The 21,616-nt window shown below is 41.7% G+C and overlaps 1 protein-coding gene across 1 annotated transcript in view; it reads left to right on the top strand.

Moving 5' to 3' along the window:
- The window catches only part of LOC122550659 (gamma-aminobutyric acid receptor subunit beta-1), a 306,039-nt gene extending 285,954 nt beyond the window's left edge, over positions 1 to 20,085 (top strand). Inside the window, exon 9 of the mRNA XM_043691745.2 lies at positions 12,335 to 20,085. Within this exon, the coding sequence (XP_043547680.1) occupies positions 12,335 to 12,682 (348 nt within the window). The 3' untranslated portion in view covers positions 12,683 to 20,085. The remainder of the gene's footprint in view (positions 1 to 12,334) is intronic.
- The last annotated feature ends 1,531 nt before the right edge of the window (positions 20,086 to 21,616 follow it).

The raw sequence follows: 21,616 nt of genomic DNA on the forward strand, positions 1-21,616 counted from the left end.
AGGTCAATATGTGACAAGTAACATTCATACCATTGAAGTGCAAGGCAATGACCATCTCCAATGAGAGAGAATCTAACCAATGCACCTTGTTGTTCAATAGCAATATCATTATCTCACTATCAACGTCCTGGAAAGGATATCACTGACCAGAATCAGAGCAGGGCCATCTTTATGAATTTTCACATGCATAAGACAGGGAGAGAGAGCCTGAATTGTTTATTTAATAACATACAAACTGGTGAGTACAGAATGCAAGATGGGATCATTCAGCCCTTGCTCCAGCTTTTCATAAGATCATGACTGGTCTGTTTATGTTTTGAATTATCCTAATAGCCCTTGATTCCCCAAGTCTAACAAGAATCTATCTGCAATACCTTAAAAATATTCAGTGTCCTGCTTCCACCACCTTCTGAGGCAGAGAGGTCCAAAGATGCACAACCCTACGAGAATTTCCATACATGCCTCACACATGAATCTCGTGCTCAAAATTCACCTTTGAAATGGAACGGTCAAATGAGCTTGCTTTCTTTGATGTCCCAGTTGGGAAATCAGCCAGGGGTCTCTCTATTACTGTCTCCTGCAAGCCTACCTTCACAGCCTAATGTTGGAATAGGGTGCACAAAGCCATCCTGCAGGGTAGTAGCTACCCTGATTAAATCAGATATTGTAATTTATCATGCTCACTTATGAATGTGCCTAGGACCCCCACTTTTGGTCCTGAAATGTGACCAGTCTACATCAGATTATCCTGGATAAAATGTTTGGAAAGTTTGAGCCACAGGTGAATCTATTCCTATTGCATGCTGCTACAATGCTGTAGTACCACGAGTGGTGTTCGCCACTAACAGGATGCTGTTGTCAAGCCAAAAGACATTTTGCCCATGGCGTAAATGATTAACATAATGTCTGATTTCAGTGCCAGTGTGATGGCACATATGTAGTCTGCATATCCCAAAGACACCAGATCATATCAAGCAGCATTTTCCTTCAGCTGTTTGCAACAAGCAAGGTACTGACCATCCCCAACATATGTAAAACCCACAGACAGTATCTAACATCAGGTATGTTTCTGTGATTGGACAGTATTGGTTAAATAATCCTGAGAGTGGGAAGAATGACACTGAACCATTTTTGCCAGTTGAGCCCATAGTAAGATGCATTTGGACATACTGGAAGCTGCATAGTTTAATATACAGGGTGTTGTTCTTTGCAGATAGTAAAAATGTATTTTTAAAAATGTGACAACTTTTCTGCAGTTTACTTCTGAAGGCAATGCTTTCATGAATCAGACTCAACCTGTTTGGTTAAAAATTTTGACAAAACCTGGCAATTAACTGTCAATCATCATTAACTGGTTCATCTCCAATAGTGATACCTCTAACAGCCAGAGAACACTTGCCAACCAATGAGTACTTTCCTCCTGTGCAGCATAATTGTTGTTTGCCCTTTATTTTGTTATTTCTTGTGAATTGTCCTGATAAGTGCAAGAAGAAACGTTTTAAGAAAATTTGTTTTTTTTCAGCAATACTTCACTATTTATTTTATTCCAGAGTCAAGTGGTCAAGTATTAGATTCTAACAAAGGGTGAAGATAGTTCCACATAATTTCAAGTACTGTCTTGTTCTTAGGGATGTAAAGGTGACAACAGCCGTGGAACAACATCTTTTAATTATTTTAGCAACATAGCTGATTATTTCATTGTTTGAAATGACTGTGATTGGATTATGAAACCAAATCACTAACGATTACCATGGATGAAGAGGAGTTGTATGCAACATTAACATGCATAATGAAAGAGCAAATATTTGCTAAACTTGCCCATTATTGGGTAACTAGAATACATTGATTTACTGGATATGAGACTGAAAGCCAAGTGCTACCTCAGCAGTGAACATGTAGCAGACCAATTACTGTTGTGATTGAAATGAAAGCATTTGTGAGACAGTGGGAGATAGAGAGCCACATTTATATCATAATAACAGGGAGTGAAGCAACAGAAGCCATGAAGAAGCATGGGACTTGAAAACAAAAGATGTTTATAAAAAGATCAGAAGAGGAAACAGTTGAATTGTCTTAGATATATCTTAGGGCAAAATAAAAACTATACTGAGAATAAAATGAAAGAACATCTGGTTATGGAGGTCATTGCAACATTGAAAAGCCAATTTGTGAATGTATTGAAAGGATGTATGTAACCAGTTTAATGGAGTTATGGGTGAACCTTTACGAGATTCAGCTTCTGGCATGAGCAGAGATAATAGAATTGGATGCAGAAATTGAGCTTTTTTATTCGTGTGCACGAATCCCTGATCTTTTATCCCATTGAGTAAAGATCAGTGCTGAGAGGAGAGTCTCAACAATTACTGCATGTGGTTACAAACAGAAGAGATGTGAGTCCCACTCTCAGAATGATCAGAAGACATAAAAACACATTAAATGCAGGAGGGTACTGTGCTCATCAGGGAGGATCTGACAGTCAATAAAATGCCAGCCAAATCCACAGAGGGGAAGTTGCCACATCTGATTTGTATAGAAAAGTATGACAGCACAAGTGGAAAACAAATAATAGTAGCCTGCCACAGATCATTGAGGCAAAATGATTAAATCAATATTGCATTGCTTGAGTAGGTTGGAATCCTTTTGACAAGAAGGATGTTAATCGTGGACAGTTTTTAATTAACTGGAATTAAAGTGAAAAGATTTGATGTCATTTTTGAAAAAGACAATATTATGGAGTTTGTGCAAAATTACTCTTTGCCTCGGTAAAGAGAATTTTCTGATGCTGTGTGTCAACAGTGGCAGTACAAAGTATTAGATTGTCCACCCACAGTGCATTGAATTCCCAGCATGAGTGTTACATCTTGTTATGCACTACAGAAGTTGAATGTGGTTGAATTCAAAGTAATTGATGGGTACAAAGATAACAGCACTCTGTTCCTTCCTCGGTCTCTGAATTTAACTAGAAAATCCACCCAATACATTAACAAAGTTACATACAAAATTTAATTTCTAGTACTTGACCTGATACAGTTTGCAATAGAACACTTATTCAGATTTTGCTGTACTAATAGCAGTGTCGGCTGTCAAACACACATTATTATTGCTAGATAACACTGACAACCACTTCTGGTTTCCGCACATGTGCAGTTAAATTTGGAAGTTGCTGTCAGTAGTATATATTTATCCCAGATAAAGGACTTCTATTTAGGAGAGTAAGCCACAACTTCTTTGAAACAAATGAAATATCGAGTGGTCTTGACTGGATCGATGTGGAGAGGATATTTCCTTTAATGGCAGAACATAGAAGTAGAGGTCATTGTTTAAAAATCAGCGTTGCTCATTTAAAACAGAGATGAGACTTTTTTTTCTCTGAGGATCATTTGTCTTTTGGAGCTCTTGTCCTGAAAAGGTGGTGGAGTCAGAGTCTCTGACAGTTTTAAGGCAATGGTAGATAGATTCTTTATAAGTAGGTGGTAATCCCTCTGATTACGGATAATCAACATGGCTTTGTGCGTGGGAAATCATGTCTCATAAACTTGATTGAGTTTTTTGAAGAAGTAACAAAGAGGATTGATGAGGGCAGAGCAGTAGATGTGATCTGTATGGACTTCAGTAAGGCATTCAACAAGGTTCCCCATGGGAGACTGATTAACAAGGTTAGATCTCATGGAATACTAGCGATTTGGATACAAAACTGGCTCAAAGGTAGAAGACAGAGGGTGGTGGTGGAGGGTTGTTTTTCAGACGGGAGGCCTGTGACCAGTGGAGTGCCACAAGGATCGGTGCTGGGTCCTCTACGTTTTGTCATTTACATAAATGATTTGGATGTGAGCATAAGAGGTACAGTTAGTAAGTTTGCAGATGACACCAAAATTGGAGGTGTAGTGGACAGCGAAGAGGGTTACCTCAGATTACAACAGGATCTGGACCAGATGGACCAATGGGCTGAGAAGTAGCAGATGGAGTTTAATTCAGATAAATGTGAGATGCTGCATTTTGGGAAAGCAAATCTTAGCAGGACTTATACACTTAATGGTAAGGTCCGAGGGAGTGTTGCTGAACAAAGAGACCTTGGAGTGCAGGTTCATAGTTCCTTGAAAGTGGAGTTGCAGTAGATAGGATAGTGAAGAAGGCATTTGGTATGCTTTCCTTTATTGGTCAGAGTATTGAGTACAGGATTTGGGAGGTCATGTTGTGGCTGTACAGAACATTGGTTACTGGATTAGTGGTGCTGGAAGAGCACAGCAGTTCAGGCAGCATCCAAGGAGTAGTAAAATCGACGTTTCGGACAAAAAGCCCTTCATCAGGAATACAGGCAGAGAGCCTGCAGGGTGGAGAGACAAGTGAAAGGAGGGTGGGGGTGGGGAGAAAGTAGCATAGAGTACAATAGGTGAGTGGGGGAGGGGATGAGGCACCAGCACCACTAATCCAGAATCTGGTTTCCAGCATCTGCAGTCATTGTTTTTACCCAGGACATTGGTTAGGCCACTGTTGGAATATTGTGTGCAATTCTGGTATCCTTCCTATCGGAAAGATGTTGTGAAACTTGAAAGGGTTCAGAAAAGATTCACAAGTATGTTGCCAGGGTTGGAGGATTTGAGCTACAGGGAGAGGCTGAACAGGCTGGGGCTGTTTTCCCTGGAGCGTCGGAGGCTGAGGGGTGACCTTATAGAGGTTTACAAAATTATGAGGAACATGGATAGGATAAATAGACAAAGTCTTTTTCCTGGTGTCGGGGATTCCAGAACTAGAGGGCATAGGTTTAGGGTGAGAGGGGAAAGATATAAAAGAGATCTAAGGGGCAACTTTTTCATGCAGAGGGTGGTACGTGTATGGAATGAGCTGCCAGAGGATGTGGTGGAGGCTGGTACAATTGCAACATTTAAGAGGCATTTGGATGGGTATATGAATAGGAAGGGTTTGGAGGGATATGGGCTGGGTGCTGGCAGGTGGGACTAGATTGGATTGGGATATCTGGTCGGCATGGATGGGTTGGACCGAAGGGTCTGTTTCCATGCTGTCCATCTCTATGACTCTATGACTCTCACTAGTGAACACCTACACAAAGTACTCAATTAGAGCCCAACCTACGTCATTTGGCTCCATGTACAAATTACCTCTATGGTCCTCATTGGGCCCCATTCTTTCCCTAGTTATCTTTTAAACTTAAACATGCTTGTACGGTAACTTCAGATTTTCCTTTATTCTTCATGCCATTATTTTTCATGATCCCCTTTGCTTTCCTAACTTCCTTTTTAAGTTTCCACTTGCACATTCTGTACTTTTCTAGAGCTTCTTCAGTTTTGAACCCTCAGTTTCTGCCATAAACCTCCTTTTTTCTCTTTATCCAAACTTATACATCCCACGATATCCAGGGTTCACAGGATTTGATGATCCTAACCTTTCCCTTTATTGGAAAATTCCCTTTTCATTTCCTTCTTGAATGAAGCTACTGCTCTGACAAAGATTTACCTAAAAGTACCTGCTCCCAGTCCACTCCAGCCAAATTATACCTGCTTTTATTAAAGTCAGTTTAGAATTTTGATTTTATGCCCATCATTGTCGTTTTCTACAACAATCTTGAATCTATTGGAATTATGACTGCTGTGTCATGACTATGCTACAACTATGCAAAGCCTTCGGCATAAAAAATAGGCAGATTAAATCTTTACCGCTAACCATGAGATTTGGGCTGCAGTCAAAAAGGCTGCAGAAGAGATTTTCAAAAATAGTTCATGAGGCTAAAAATGTCATTTATGAGATAAATGAATGAGATTTATACTGTTACTGTATAGAAGAAATTTAAGAGAGGTTTTCCAAATCATAAGAGCACTAGATAATGTTTATAGGTATAACTTGTTCCCACACATATAAGGATTGAAAATGAGACTTCACAGTTTAAAATTATTTGAAAATGTTGCAAATATGGTGTGAGGGGAAACCTTTTCATGTAACAAGTTGTTCAGGTCTGAAATGCCCAACCTGAAAGCTTGATGGAGCCAGAGTCAATTGAGGCATTCAAAAATGCATTGCTTGTTTAAATTAGAACATAGAACTGCACAGCACAGAAACAGGCCCTTCAGCCCATGATATTGTGCTGAACATGACGCCAAATTAAATGAATCCCTCTGTCTGCCCTTGTCTATATCCCTCCATCCCTTTCATACTCATGTGCTTACGTAAAAGTGTAATAAATGCCCTTTCATAACTACCTCCACCACCACCCCTGGCAGCACGTTTCAGACTCCTAGCACTATTTGTGTAAAAGACTTGCCCCTCACATCTCCTTTGAACCTTCCCCTCTCACCTTAAATGCATGTCCCCTAGTATTGGACATTTCAACTCTGGGAAAAAGATTGTGACCATTTACCCTATCTATGCTTCTCATCATTTTATAGATTTCTATTAAGCCTCCCCTCAGCCTCTGCCATTCCAGAGAAAACAACCTGAGTTTTTCTAGCGAGCCTTGTAGCTCATACCCTCTAATCCAAGTAGCATCCTGCAAACCTCTTCTGCACCCTCTCCAAAGCCTTGACATCCTTTCTATAATGTGGTGACCAGAATTAAATACAGTACTTTAAGTGTGAGTTAACCAAAGTCTTAAAAAGTTGCAACATGACATCCTGACTCTTTTACTCAATTCCCTCACCAACAAATGCAAGCATGGCCACTTTCAGGGAGCTATGGACTTGAACCCCAAAATCCCTCTGTACGTCAATGCTGTTCAGGGTCCTGCCATTAACTGTATACTTTTCCTTAACATTTGATCTCCCAAAGTCAGCACCTCACATTCGCATGGATTAAACTCCATCTACCACTTCTCCACCCTAGTCTACAACTGATCTATATCTCACTGTATCATAGAATCATAGACCAATATTCCAACAGTGGCCTAACCAATGTCCTGTACAGCCGCAACATGACCTCCCAACTCCTGTACTCAATACTCTGACCAATAAAGGAAAGCATACCAAATGCCTTCTTCACTATCCCATCTACCTGCGACTCCACTTTCAAGGAGCTATGAACCTGCACTCCAAGATCTCTTTGTTCAGAAACACTCCCTAGGACCTTACCATTAAGTGTATAAGTCCTGCTAAGATTTGCTTTCCCAAAATGCAGCACCTTGCATTTATCTGAATTAAACTCCATCTGCCACTTCTCAGCCCATTGGTCCATCTTGTCCAGATCCTGTTGTAATCTGAGGTAACCCTCTTCGCTGTCCACTACACCTCCAATTTTGGTGTCATCTGCAAACTTACTAACTGTACCTCTTATGCTCGCATCCAAATCATTTATGTAAACGACAAAAAGTAGAGGGCCCAGCACTGATCATTGTGGCACTCCACTGGTCACAGGCCTCCAGTCTGAAAAACAACCCTCCACCACCACCCTCTGTCTTCTACCTTTGAGCCAGTTTTGTATCCAAATGGCTAGTATTCCATGAGATCTAACCTTGCTAATCAGTCTCCCATGGGGAACCTTGTCGAACGCCTTACTGAAGTCCATACAGATCACATCGACTGCTCTGCCCTCATCAATCTTCTTTGTTACTTCTTCAAAAATCTCAATCAAGTTTGTGAGACATGATTTCCCATGCACAAAGCCATGTTGACTATCCCGAATCAGTCCTTGCCTTTCCAAATACATTTACATCCTGTCCCTCAGGATTCCCTCCAACAACGTGCCCACACCAAGGTCAGGCTCACTGGTCTATAGTTCCCTAGCTTGTCTTTACTGCCCTTCTTAAACAGTGGCACCACGTTTGCCAACCTGCAGTCTTCTGGCACCTCACCTGTGACTAACGATGAAACAAATATCTCAGCAAGAGGCCCAGCAATCACTTCTCTAGCTTCCCACAGAGTTCTCAGGTACACCTGATCAGGTCCTTGGGATTTATCCATCTTTAACATTTCAAGACATTCAGCACTTCCTCCTCTGTAATCTGGACATTTTGCAAGACGTCACCATCTATTTCCCTACAGTCTAGATCTTCCATATCCTTTTCCACAGTAAATACTGATGCAAAATATTCATTTACTATCTCCCCTATTTTCTGTGGCTCCACACAAAGGCCGCTTTGCTGATCTTTGAGGGGCCCTATTTTCTCCTTAGTTACCCTTTCGTGCTTAATATATTTGTAAAAACCCTTTGGATTCTCCTTAATTCTATTTGCCAAAGCTATCTCATGTCCCCGTTTTGCCTTCCTCATTTCCCTCTTAAGTATACTCCTACTTTCTTTATACTCTTCTAAGGATTCACTCGATCTGTCCTGTCTATACCTGACATATGCTTCCATCTTTTTCTTAACCAAACCCACAATCTCTTTAGTCATCCAGCATTCCCTATACCTACCAGCCTTCCCTTTCACCCTGACAGGAATATACTTTCTCTGGATTCTTGTTATCTCATTTCTGAAGGCTTCCCATTTTCCAGCCATCCCTTTACCCTCGAACATCTGCCTTCAATCAGCTTTTGGAAGTTCTTGCCTAATACCATCAAAATTAGCCTTTCTCCAATTTAGAACTTCAACTTTTAGATCTAGTCTATCCTTTTCCATCACTATTTTAAATCTAATAGAATTATGGTGCTGGCCCCAAAGTGCTCCCCCACTGACACCTCAGTCACCTGCTCTGCCTTATTTCCCAAGAGTAGGTCAAGTTTTGCACCTTCTCTAGTAGGTACATCCACATACTGAATCAGAAAATTGTCTTGTACACACTTAAGAAATTCCTCTCCATCTAAACTTTTAATACTATGGCAGTCCCAGTTGGTGTTTGGAAAGTTAAAATCCCCTGCCATAACCACCCTATTATTCCTACAGATGGCTGAGATCTCCTTCCAAGTTTGTTTCTCAATTTCCCTCTGATTGTTGGGGGGGTCTATAATACAATCCCAATAATGTGATCATCCCTTTCTTATTTCTCAGTTCCACCCAAATAACTTCCCTGGATGTATTTCTGGGAATATCCTCCCTCAGCACAGCTGTAATGCTGTCCCTTATCAAAAATGCCACTCCCCCTCCTCTCTCGCCTCCCTTTCTATCCTTCCTGTAGCATTTGTATCCTGGAACATTAAGCTGCCAGTCCTGCCCATCCCTGAGCCATGTTTCCGTAATTGTTATGATATCCCAGTCCCATGTTCCTAACCATCCCCTGAGTTCATCTGCCTTCCCTGTCTGGCCCCTTGCATTGAAATAAATGCAGTTTAATTTATTAGCCCTACCTTGTCCCTGCCTGCCCTGACTGTTTGACTCACTTCTGTTCTCAGCTGTACCGGTCTCAGATCGATCTCTTTCCTCACTATCTCCCTGTGTCCCACCCCCCACCCCCCCCCCCCCCCCCCCCCCCCCCCACCCTCCTAGTTTAAATCCTCCCAAGCAGTTCTAGCAAATTTCCCTGCCAGTATATTAGTCCCCTTCCAATTTAGGTGCAATCCGTCCTTCTTGTACAAGTCACTTCTACCCCAAAAGAGATTCCAATGATCCAAAAATGTGAATCCTTCTCCCATACACCAGCTCCTCAGCCATGCATTCATCTCCTCTATCCTCCTATTCTTGCCCTCACTAACTCGTAGCACTGGGAGTAATCCAGATATTACTACCCTTGAGGACATCCTTTTCAAATTTCTGCCTAACTCTCTGTAATCTCCCTTCAGACTTTCAACTTTTTCCCTTCTAATGTCATTGGTTCCAATGTAGACAATGACCTCTTGCTGGCCCCTCTCCCCCGCGAGAACATTCTGCACCCTCTCTGAGACATCCTTGATCTGGCACCAAGGTAACAACACACCATTCTGCTTTTTCTCTGCTGGCCACAGAAACGTCTGTCTGTACCTCTGAATCCCCTAACACAATTGATCTCTTGGAAGCTGACGTACCTCTTGTTGCATTAGAGCCAGTCTCAATACCAGAAACTTGGCTGCTTATGCTACGTTCCCCTGAGAATCCATCACCCCGTACATTTTCCAAAACAGCATACCCGTTTGAAATGGGTATATCCACAAAAGACTCCTGCACCAGCTGCCTACCTCTCTTACCCTTCCTGGAGGTAACCCATCTATGTGACTGTATCTGAGACCTTCCCCCCTTCCTATAACTGCCATCTATCACATACTGTTGCTGTTGCAAATTCTTCATCGCTTCTATCTGTCTCTCCAACCGATCCACTCGATCTAATAAGATTCGTATTCTACAGCATTTATGGCAGATATAATCCGCAGTAACCTTTAAACTCTCTTTGAACTCCCACATCTGACAAGAAGTACATATCACTGCAAAGGCCATGTTTGCTCCCTCACAATCTACAGACCCAGAAAATAACACCGTCTTATTCCTCTCCAAACACTGCCCCAGGTTAAATGAATAGCTATGGCTTATATTTTAAGTTTAATCAAGAGAATTATCTCCAAAAACATATAATGAAGAAAGAACCCACTGTACTCACTACTACAGCCTTTCTCTTGGAGAGACTTAAAACAACAATTAACTTATCTGATTCTGTGCTGTGAACTTGGCCCAACAGTTCCTCCAAGATTAGTTGTGAATTTCACTGTTTGTTAATTTTCCCAGATGTACTCCGATGTCCAGCGATACACAAAATCAAACAGCAAAGGCAGAAACTGTGCAGGTTCTCTCTCTCTCTCTCTCTCCTGCAATGTCCTCACCATGTGTTTCCTTTGTCTGCTCTTCTCCCTTTTAAAACTGCTGTTGTTTTGACTTTTTTTCCCCAAAGTTCCAAAACAATACAACAGCATATAAAACAGTAACTGCTGCTCCTGGAATTCAGGGAAATCACCTCCAACACCTAAAATACCTCAAAAAAAGGAGCAGCTCCAACAGCCAGAAATTTTTCCCATCCTCCATATTAGTCTTTTCAATTCCATTTCCCTTTCCTTGATTTACTCTTTGCTGTGGAATTCCATCTCCAGTTTTTTTTAATCTCTTCATCCTTAAACTGCTTTGACCGCAACTGAATATCACCTGATTTCAATGCTTCACTACTTAGAGTGCCTGGTCTCTCTTCTGTTTTTTCTAAACCCAAGTGTTGTGCTTGTACCTCAATCATCTCTGTCTTCGCTGTGTCAGGTAGTGCTGCTTCCAGTTTACTCACCAAGTCAATTAGTCTGAGTTTTCAATGTACCCTTAAAACAAGTCTACCATTTGCAGAAAATCCATTTTACCTATCTTTTAGACCCAGGTTAAGAGAAAGTGTCGATCAGGTGTCTATACATAATGAGGGTTACTATTTATTACAAATAAATAACTTCTAGTTAAGGATTAGCAATTATGAACACTTGACATATAACTCCACTACTTAAAATTCTAACCCCTCTCTTGTGAAACTCCACAGCACAACAACATATAGATATGTTTAAGCCATGTTCAGGAGGCATCTGAATGTTACCTTACTGGTTTGCTGCAGGAATTGTGACTTTATCAGTATGTTGCTCCCTACCTGATCACATGAGTCCCCAGATGCTAATGAAAGTCACTTTTCAGAATTAGTTGTAATTACTGAATTTTATTACAACTCAATAATTGAATTATTCTGCATTGTTAGTGAATAAAACATGGGCAGATTCATGAAACTTCATTTTAAAACTTGCACTTGACTTAAACTCATGTCTGAATCCGTCACCATTAGACGATATTTCCTTTCAGAGCCAGATGCAGATTTTAAATGTGAGGGGGTCAGGTGCTTATCAGTGTGCCTTTCATCTATTCCATGATATCATAAGGCAAGGCTAATTGGATAGCCTAACCAGCTGACAATACCACCAATTCTCACAATATCCAACAATGGCACGTTGTACAGTATTGCCTTGTAATTTTCCAATGCCTGTCGGTCTCAAAGAGATTGGTTCCATTCTAAGAAATTTATATTTGAGGATGAAAACCTTTTCTTCAGAACTTAACAAGACACCTTCTTCCACAGAGTGGTGAGAGGGTGCTATTCCAAATTTTCAGACTCCTGTGGCAGGAAATATCATAAATATATCAAGTCTTTGTGAACTCATCACTATCATTTTGGACAAACTCAGTGCTAAAGTGGACCGGTGGGCTGAACAAGCATCCTACCATTTGCCTGGTGCTACAGCTGCCAAAATGGAATTTCTAGGCCCTTCAGTTTATAAGCTGCAAGTTATGAGATGCATCAAGAAAGTCAGTGTTACATCAAGATGACCATGGGTTGTGTACAGAAATGCCATTTAATGACTCATCAGTTTGTGAAAAGCCCTTGTTACTGCATGAACAGTAATAGCAGCCCTAAATTGCATTGTCTCAATCAATACAAATTTTCTGTTTCTCAAAATATTTCTCTTTTCACCACAGGTGGATGCTCATGGAAATATTCCACTAACAACTCTTGAAATTCGGAACGAAGTGAAAGCTTCTGAGGTGTTCACGAATATCAATGATCCAAGAGCGACCATGTTTTCTTATGACAATACCAACATCCAATACAGAAGGCCAGCTACCAGCAGAGATGGCTTTGGTAGAAGCACACTAGAAAGGCACACAGTTCAGAAGAAGGGACGCTTACGGCGACGAACATCACAACTGAAAATTAAAATCCCAGATTTGGCTGATGTGAATGCCATAGACAGGTGGTCACGGGTGGTCTTTCCAGTTACATTTGGGTTTTTTAACTTGGTGTACTGGCTGTACTATGTGCACTAACGCAGACAGTATGTACAGTACAGATAGGATTCCTTCTTTCTTTTGATTTCATTTATTAACCCTTAAAGAACTGTAGTAGCAAAATAGCAACAAGTTCAAGGTAAGATATTCAGCTCTTATATTATTGTGGGGATTAAATACATAAGCGTATTTGCCAATGAACTTGTGTCTAGTTAGGATGAATAGTTCAGTTTTGAAATAAATTGCTTTCATTCGATGCTTAACTCCTAATGACAGCTATTCAATATCTTCTGCTTTGAAAGATTAGGGTTGACAATAATGGTTAAGATAGTGGCCTCATCCACCAACTTTCCAACTGGAAAAATGGTGGCAACCTTGTCATAGCTGCTTTTGGGAGCCCTGACACGATGACATTCAGCAGGTAACTGTTGCCAGGGCTCCCATACCTTGAGAATGAAAGAGCTGCTGGCCAATTGGCTGCAGTTTTCCACCTAACTGTGGAGCTGTAGCCAGGAAGGAGGGCCCAGGAGGCGGGTACGGTGATTCACCAAAGCCAGTGGACAAACCTTGGTAGCGAGACAGTGAGCAAAGATTGGGGGGTGCACAGGAGAAAACCAGTTCCCTTCATTTAAATGTAGGCTCAGAAAGGTCCCAGACCACCTACCCACCTGAAGGCCAATTAATCCCTTTAAGTGGCCAATTGAAGGACTTGGTTCATTACTACTGGCGACATTTTACCAGGGGCAAGTGAGAATGCTCAAGTCACATGGGAGGGCCACCCACTATACCCTGAGGGTTCAGGGACTAGAGTGGAGGCTTCTGCGAAACTGTACCCTATGGAGAGCCCCACCAAAGACAAGAATGTCTGCCACTGAAAAATGTTCCCTTCTCCCCAAACTGACATCTTAAACACACACCAGACATTATTGTCTGACTGACTGTAAAGAGCCTGCCCTAGTTATCTAACTCTGCATCACACACTCCCTCCCCCACCCACCATGGCTGCGACTTAAGGTTTCCTGCAGAACCAGTAGTGACAACTACTGCTGGCGGTGAAGAGTTGTCAGCCCTCTGATTGGTGAACAGATTTGTGGGGGAGGAAATAATCATCTTCTTTAAAAGTTCGGAAATACTGAGCTGCCTGATTAACATTTAGATTCATCTGGGCTCCCCAGAAATGCAATGGAGTTGCCACCATCTTTCCAGCTCGTGATTAAGACCACCAGTATTGACATTAAGCATAGCTGGTGTATGGCATCCCACTACTATTAGAAAACCAATGATAATGTGTTGACGCACAAGTGGCAATTGACTGTGTACTGAATGGTCTCTGTTTTCCCACTGGACAGGATGACTATTCATGACCATTCCCATCCTGCTAGGACATTAAATACCACACATTGTGTCTGATTAGGAATCAAATCACTTTATTCCTTCATAAAGTGTATGAGCATATGATCTTCAGACTTAATTTTCCCTTCTTACACATGCAGGAAAATAAAAAACACTAGCTAGAAATTACTATTCACAGTTTTAGCGTGTGAATGCTGTCAAATATTTTTCAGTATTACCCATTTCATTTGAAATGAATTGTCTTCTGCAAAATGACAGCAATTGCAATGTGTGTGTCAGCTAATGTTGGCAATAGTATTTTCTAGGCCACATTGGGTAACTGGAAAGAGAGTGTCAGGTTTGGCAGACTGGATGAGTGGATGGCTGTGAAGGTTAAACTGTTAAGTTTGAGCAACTTAACCAGCACCCAACTATAATTCTCTCCTTATGATATCCTCAGCACTCAGGCTCGCACAAAATCCTGTTGGCAGCTCTAATATCCTTGCTCTGCCCCAAACCTAACTGCAACCTCAATACAACCCAAAACCTTCATGTCCTCACTTCCACCAAAGTCCCAGTGGTAAATCCAAAGATACAGGCCTGATATCCAAGTTCATTTTTTACCCCCACCCTGCAGTCCTAATCAGAGCCTGGCACCTTTAGCTTCTACTGACAAGAGAAAAAGTGCCCATGGATCTCTGGCTGTCTGCCTTTGTTTTTGCAACCACCCAGCTGCCAAGCTGCCAATCACCACCAATTAAAGGAGGTCCTTTAAAATGTGACACCATGCTCCTTCTCAAATCACCCGCCACCTAATTAATATCTGGATTCTGCACAAAAAAAAACTATTTTCTAATCAACCTGTTCAGAAATGTTGTTACAACACCTCTGGAACAGATGGGACTTGAACCCTTATGAGATACACTCGGACTCTGCTTATTGGACCAGATTTTGCTGGTTTTTGTTCTGCTCTGTTTTTGTATTATTTTTAACTATTTTGTTTTAGGAGAATTGTTTTATGCTTCCTCATGCAACTGCATTTTTACTACATTTCCAACATGTTTTTATTTAGTTTTACTGGTCTACATACTTGTTATCAGTGCAATTGGATGGGCCGTTTTATATATTTACAAACTTCATAGTTAACTTACAGCTGTTACAACATGCATTTTTTATAGTGTAGTGATTGTTCTGGCTTAAAATATATCGAAACATAGGATATATAGAACGTACTCATCTCTCCCATGTTTATATATCAAGCTATTTTCATTTATAGGTAAAAACAATGACTGCAGATGCTGGAAACCAGAGTCTAGATTAGAGTGGTGCTGGAAAAGCACAGCAGTTCAGGCAGCATCCGAGGAGCAGTAAAATCGACGTTTCGGGCAAAGGCCCTTCATCAGGAATACAGTCAGGAATACATTTATAGTCTTTTCAGGTTTTATATTATGAATGCTCCCAAATTAAGCTCTCCCAGAGACTTTAACATCAGTAAGCGTGAGATTCAAAGCAATTTAACAAAGTGATCATTGTTATTTTGAAACATGCGTGGAATTTTTATCACAAATAGCAACTGGAGGAAACTGTCCCATCTATTTTTCTCTTTACACTTTAAATCTAGTTTGCAGAAGTGAAAAAGCAGAACTCTAATCCTTGCCTCATTCTGTGTAGCAAAGTTTCTATTCAATCATATTCCCAGGTTTTGCAAGAAAACTAACAGATTTTATAAGTGTATTTATCCTTACATGTGGCTGAATATAGTGCCTTAAAGAAATAAGTCACACATTTTGAGAATGCAAAATTCATACAATACTGCAATTTACTATAAACTTTATATAATAATTAAATAATGGAAAATATAGACTGAAAAAGCAATGTGTTTAGTACTCTCAGGCATTCCAGTGAAAAGTACATCCCTTGTGTTTGACGCTAAGAAGTTACAAATGCCTGCACTCAGAATGATGCAGCATCGGTCATAAACAATGACAGATACTGTTGTGTCACAGCTAACTTGCTGTGCCTGCAATGTTTATGGACAGCAGTTAGTGCTGTTTTACACACTGAAGTTAAAATCACTGAAGATTAAAATAATTCCACAAAGGCTACATCCCGTCACCAAGTCACCCTTTGTTTATATGTGGTAAATCCTTGACATTAATCCAGCTTCCACAGAGCCAGCTCTCAGAGTATCAGGATGGCCAACATTCCTGGGTTTTTTTCTGTCAGCTAAAGCTCCCTAATTGGACCAGATTAACAGCCCCTATCAGGGAACTCATATTCTATGAGGTCCATCTGGTTTACCTCATTACAATCAGGTGGGAAGGGAAATCTCAAGCCAAGTAGGGATCAATCAAGGAGTGGATGAGAGGGGGAAACATATGTGGGAGGTACAGTCGGGTTTTTGAGGCTTGACAACAATTATAGGCCAAAGCTGAATTAACTTTAGATGCCTCATAAGTGGCAGGTTCATAGACCAAGGTGACAAATAGAATACTTTGTGGTGAAAGTTTTGCAACACTTGAGATATCCAGCCAATCACAATAGAAAATCTTAACAATAATATTATGTTTAAAATACAAACATACGTCTTTGGAGGGCATTTGTCACCCACTCTCCATCCAGGCACAATTAAAGATAGAGGTGAGTTTGCATAAGGAAAAAGATATCTCAAACTTGAACCTTCCGCCTAACTCAAACCTGCTTTTCTTTGTGCATTAAAAACATCACTATGTAGACTGACCTTGCACTGTGCTTGTAAAGGTTTGTGCTATCTCTCTAGCAACCGCATCAACCCAATGACTCCGTGACATAGTTTCAATATCTCGTAATTAAAAAAGGGCTGAGTTGGCTCTGTAAATAATGAGATTGAAACATCCCCTGTTATAATTATCATCTAAACCCTGAGCTAAGATTATTGTGGAATAATTATATCTGTTGACAATTACTGCAGGACTGTTGTACCAGGGAAGTGAGCACTATTTCATTATCAGTGACTATGATAGTCACTGTGTAATTTTCCACTTCACTTCCTTGTCAAAAACTGTGTTTCTATAATTTTATCCCATTGAAATCTATAGAACAAAAAAATCAGATCAGTTCGATAAAGGCAGGATATTTATATCCACTACATCAGGTTATTGCCCAAGTAAAGTCATTGACTATAGGGCGTATTACGTTCCTTATCACTGATGTGTGATATAGTGGACTCTTGAATTTTAATGATTATGACATATCCACAACAAATGATAACAACTTGTTATCAGAATGGGATTCTTTCCCACTCCCATCCTTTGCCTGAATGTTTCCAAATAGACTGAGGCTAGCATTCAGATGATAGGTAGTTTGAAGTTGTTTGTGAGAGTCAAATTACATAAAGGTTAAGTATTTAGCAATGCATTTGCCCAAACCATGTAATCTAAATAAAACTTTCATAATAGATATTACCTAACCTAAAACAAAAACAGTTGCAAGATATGGAAGTCTACAGGTGATCACAACTGTTCTTTGTTCAAACTTAATTCTTGGAACAGAAACTTTAAGGAAGTGAAGGATAAGAAGAAGTTATTAATCCATAGGGGACAGTTCCTAAATTAATTCCACTTATCAACAATTCTGTCAAATAGAACCCTTAAAATCATCATCCCTTAAAAGGAACACTGTATCCGTCTTTCACATTGAATGGGAAGCTGTGATGTAATTATATTATCATGTGATTAGTGATGCAGAACCCAGTCTAATGTTCTAAGGATGTGGGTTTGAATCCGACCTTGACAGATACTGAAATTTGAACTCAATAAAAAAAACTGGAATAAAAATGTCATGCATGTAACAGCTGTTGGTTGATGTAAAGCTCATCAGGTGCACTAATATCCTTTCAGGATAAAGTTAAAAATCACACAACCCCAGGTTATAGTCCAACAGGTTTATTTGGAAGTACAAACTTTCGGATCGCTGCTCCTTCGTCAGGTAGCTAGTGTGTTAGGAATGTAAATCTGCTGTCCTTACCTGCTCGGCTACATGTGACTCCAGACAGAAATGAAGTCAACCTACAATGGGAATCAAGTGCTAGCCTAACCAGTGTTCCCTATATCCCTAAACTGAATACAAATAAAAGGCAGTCTGGTTTACCTGACCGTCCATTAGAGGCAGCTAACAAAATTGGAGGCCCACTGCCATTTTTAAATGAATAATTAAGCCATCTGAACTTGTGACCTATGCTACTTGATCCAGACGATACTCTGTCTATTCTATTGTATGATTGGCGCAGACATTTGGGCAGTAAGAAGAATGGGTAGGTTTTTTTTAAAGAAATTGTTGAAAAGTTGGGAATGAATAGGGGCAAGCATCCTTTGGGGAATGCCACGTGTGCATTAGGTGTATAGCCCCTTCAACCCCTGAACTTGTAGCCACCCTTGATTTCTTTGTGCTTTGCCTCCAAAACCAGCACCTCCAGCACCTCCGACCTCCCCCCATCTCCTGGTCTCCATTTCCCTAATATTCACTATGCCTTCCTACGCTCAACTTACCAGCTTCCTTATGTTCCGGGCAGCATTTAATGTCAGCGTCTGGCAATGGCAGGACTACCAGAGCTGCCGACAATCAGATTGTTCGATGACTGTTATGGGCAGTGGGAGGAGTGTACATCCTGCTCTCACCTGGTTTCACCCACCGGCACCACATTATCTCTGTAGGCCAGGCTTCTTTAATGTATATTGGCTGCTGATCACCTTTCCTTTCAGGGGGTGGAGGGGCCCACCATACCAACCCCACCCTCCCATTTATAAGTTCCAGCTGAGCATTTAGAAGTGTATTACTCAGAATATCTTGTTCATTTCCATACTGGCATACTGTCGCAATCTTATGCTGCGCCAGTTACTATAATCAGGTTGTATGAGCTTCAGGGATGCATTTTCCAAAATTAATAAATTATGCCCACATCATCACAGCATTAACTCCACATCCATTCATGAGAAACTTCAAGAAGTATCAAATTTATTTCCCTTTCTTTGCTAATTATAGAGTCATAGAGGTGTACAGCATGGAAACAGACCCTTCGGTCCAACCCGTCCATGCCGACCAGATATCCCAACCCAATCTAGTCCCACATGCCAGGACCCAGCCCATATCCCTCCAAACACTTCCTATTCATATACCCATCTAAATGCCTCTTAAATGTTGCAATTGTACCAGCCTCCACCACATCCTCTGGCAGTTCATTCCATACTCGTACTACCCTCTGCGTGAAAAAGTTGCCCCTTAGGTCTCTTTTATACCTTTCCCCTCTCACCATAAACTTATGCCCTCTAGTTCTGGACTCCCCCATCCCAGGAAAAAGACTTTGCCTATTTATCCTATCCATTCCCCTCATAATTTTGTAAACCTCTATAAGGTCACCCCTCAGCCTCCGACGCTCCAGGGAAAACAGTCCCAGCCTATTCAGCCTCTCCCTATAACTCAAATCCTCTAACCCTGGCAACATCCTTGTAAATCTTTTCTGAACCCTTTCAAGTTTCACAACATCTTTCCGATAGGAAGGAGACCAGAATTGCATGCAATATTCCAACAGTGCCCTAACCAATGTCCTGTACGGCTGCAACATGACCTCCCAACTCCAGTACTCCACACTCTGATCAATAAAGGAAAGCATACCAAACGTCTTCTTCACTATCCTATCTACCTGCGACTCCACTTTCAAGGAGCTATGAACCTGCACTCCAAGGTTTCTTTGTTCAGCAACACTCCCTAGGACCTTACCATTAAGTGTATAAGTCCTGCTAAGATTTGCTTTCCCAAAATGCAGCACCTCACATTTATCTGAATTAAACTCCATCTGCCACTTCTCAGCCCATTGGCCCATCTGGTCCAGATCCTGTTGTAATCTGAGGTAACCCTCTTCGCTGTCCACTACACCTCCAATTTTGGTGTCATCTGCAAACTTACTAACTGTACCTCTTATGCTCACATCCAAATCATTTATGGGTAAAAACAATGACTGCAGATGTTGGAAACCAGATTCTGGATTAGTGGTGCTGGAAGAGCACAGCGGTAAAATCGATGTTTCGGGCAAAAGCCCTTCATTAGGAATACAGGCAGAGAGCCTGAATGGTGGAGAGATAAGTGAGAGGAGGGTGGGGGTGGGGAGAAAGTAACATAGAGTACAATAGGTGAGTGGGGGAGGGGATGAAGGTGATAGGTCGGGGGGAGGGTAGAGTGGATAGGTGGAAAAGAAAATAGGCAGGTAGGACAAGTCATGGGGACAGTGCTGAGCTGGAAGTTTGGAACTGAGGTGAGGTGGGGGAAGGGGAAATGAGGAAACTGTTGAAGTCCACATTGGTGCCCTGGGGTTGAAGTGTTCCGAGGCGGAAGATGAGGCGTTCTTCCTCCAAGCATCTGGTGGTGAGGGAGTGGTGGTGAAGGAGGCCCAGGACCTCCATGTCCTCGGCAGAGTAGGAGGGGGAGTTGAAAAGTTGGACCACAGGGTGGTGTGGTTGATTGTTGCGGGTGTCCCGGAGATGTTCCCTAAAGCGCTCTGCTAGGAGGTGTCCAGTCTGTCCAATGTAGAGGAGACTGCATCGAGAGCAATGGATACAATAAATGACATTGGTGGATGTGCAGGTAAAACTTTCATGGATGTGGAAGGCTCCTTTAGGGCTTTGGATGGAGGTGAGGGAGGAGGTGTGGGTGCAGGTTTTGCAATTCCTGCAGTGGCAGGGGAAGGTGCCAGGATGGGAGGGTGGGTTGTAGGGAGGCGTGGACTTGACCAGGTAGTCACGGAGGGAACGGTCTTTGTGGAAGGTGGAAAGGGGTGGGGAGTGAAATATATCCCTGGTGGTGGGGTCCGTTTGGAGGTGGCAGAAATGTCGGCGGATGATTTGGTTTATGCGAAGGTTGGTAGGGAAAGGTGAGCACCAGGGGCATTATGTCCTTGTTACGGTTGGAGGGGTGGGGTCTGAGGGCGGAGGTGCGGGATGTGGACGAGATGCGTTGAAGGGCATCATTAACCACGTGGGAAGGGAAATTGCGGTCTCTAACGAAGGAGGCCATCTGGTGTGTTCTGTGTGGAACTGGTCCTCCTGGGAGCAGATACAGCGGAGGCAGAGGAATTGGGAAAATGGGATGGCATTTTTGCAAGAGGTAGGGTGGGAAGAGGTGTAATCTAGGCAGCTGTGGGAGTCGGTGGGTTTGTAAAAAATGTTGGTGTCAAGTCGGTCGTCATTAATGGAGATGGAGAGGTCCAGGAAGGGGAGGGAGGTGTCAGAGATGGTCCAGGTAAATTTAAGGTCAGGGTGGAATGTGTTGTTGAAGTTGATGAATTGCTCAACCTCCTTGCGGGAACACGAGGTGGCGCCAATGCAGTCATCAATGTAGCGGAGGAAGAGGTGGGGAATGGGGCCGATGCTCTTCCAGCACCACTAATCCAAATCATTTACGTAAATGACAAATAAATTTCAAATAAATTGAAGGTTGGTGTAATATGTTGCAAATAAGACAATGGAATAGTGCACTAAGTATGGTTTTAAGAGGCTTACATGACAGTGTAGCTATTACCCAAGTGCATATGGGTTTGACACCTAAGGCCGTCCGCTGCTGCTTGGGCAAAAATATTACTGGCTTTTTAATCTCTCCCAAAATGTAGATGCA

This window comes from Chiloscyllium plagiosum, unplaced genomic scaffold (genome assembly GCF_037043375.1).
Source record: "Chiloscyllium plagiosum isolate Xiang-an unplaced genomic scaffold, Cpla_swu_hap1 HiC_scaffold_1, whole genome shotgun sequence".
NCBI classification, from domain to species: Eukaryota; Metazoa; Chordata; class Chondrichthyes; order Orectolobiformes; family Hemiscylliidae; genus Chiloscyllium; species Chiloscyllium plagiosum.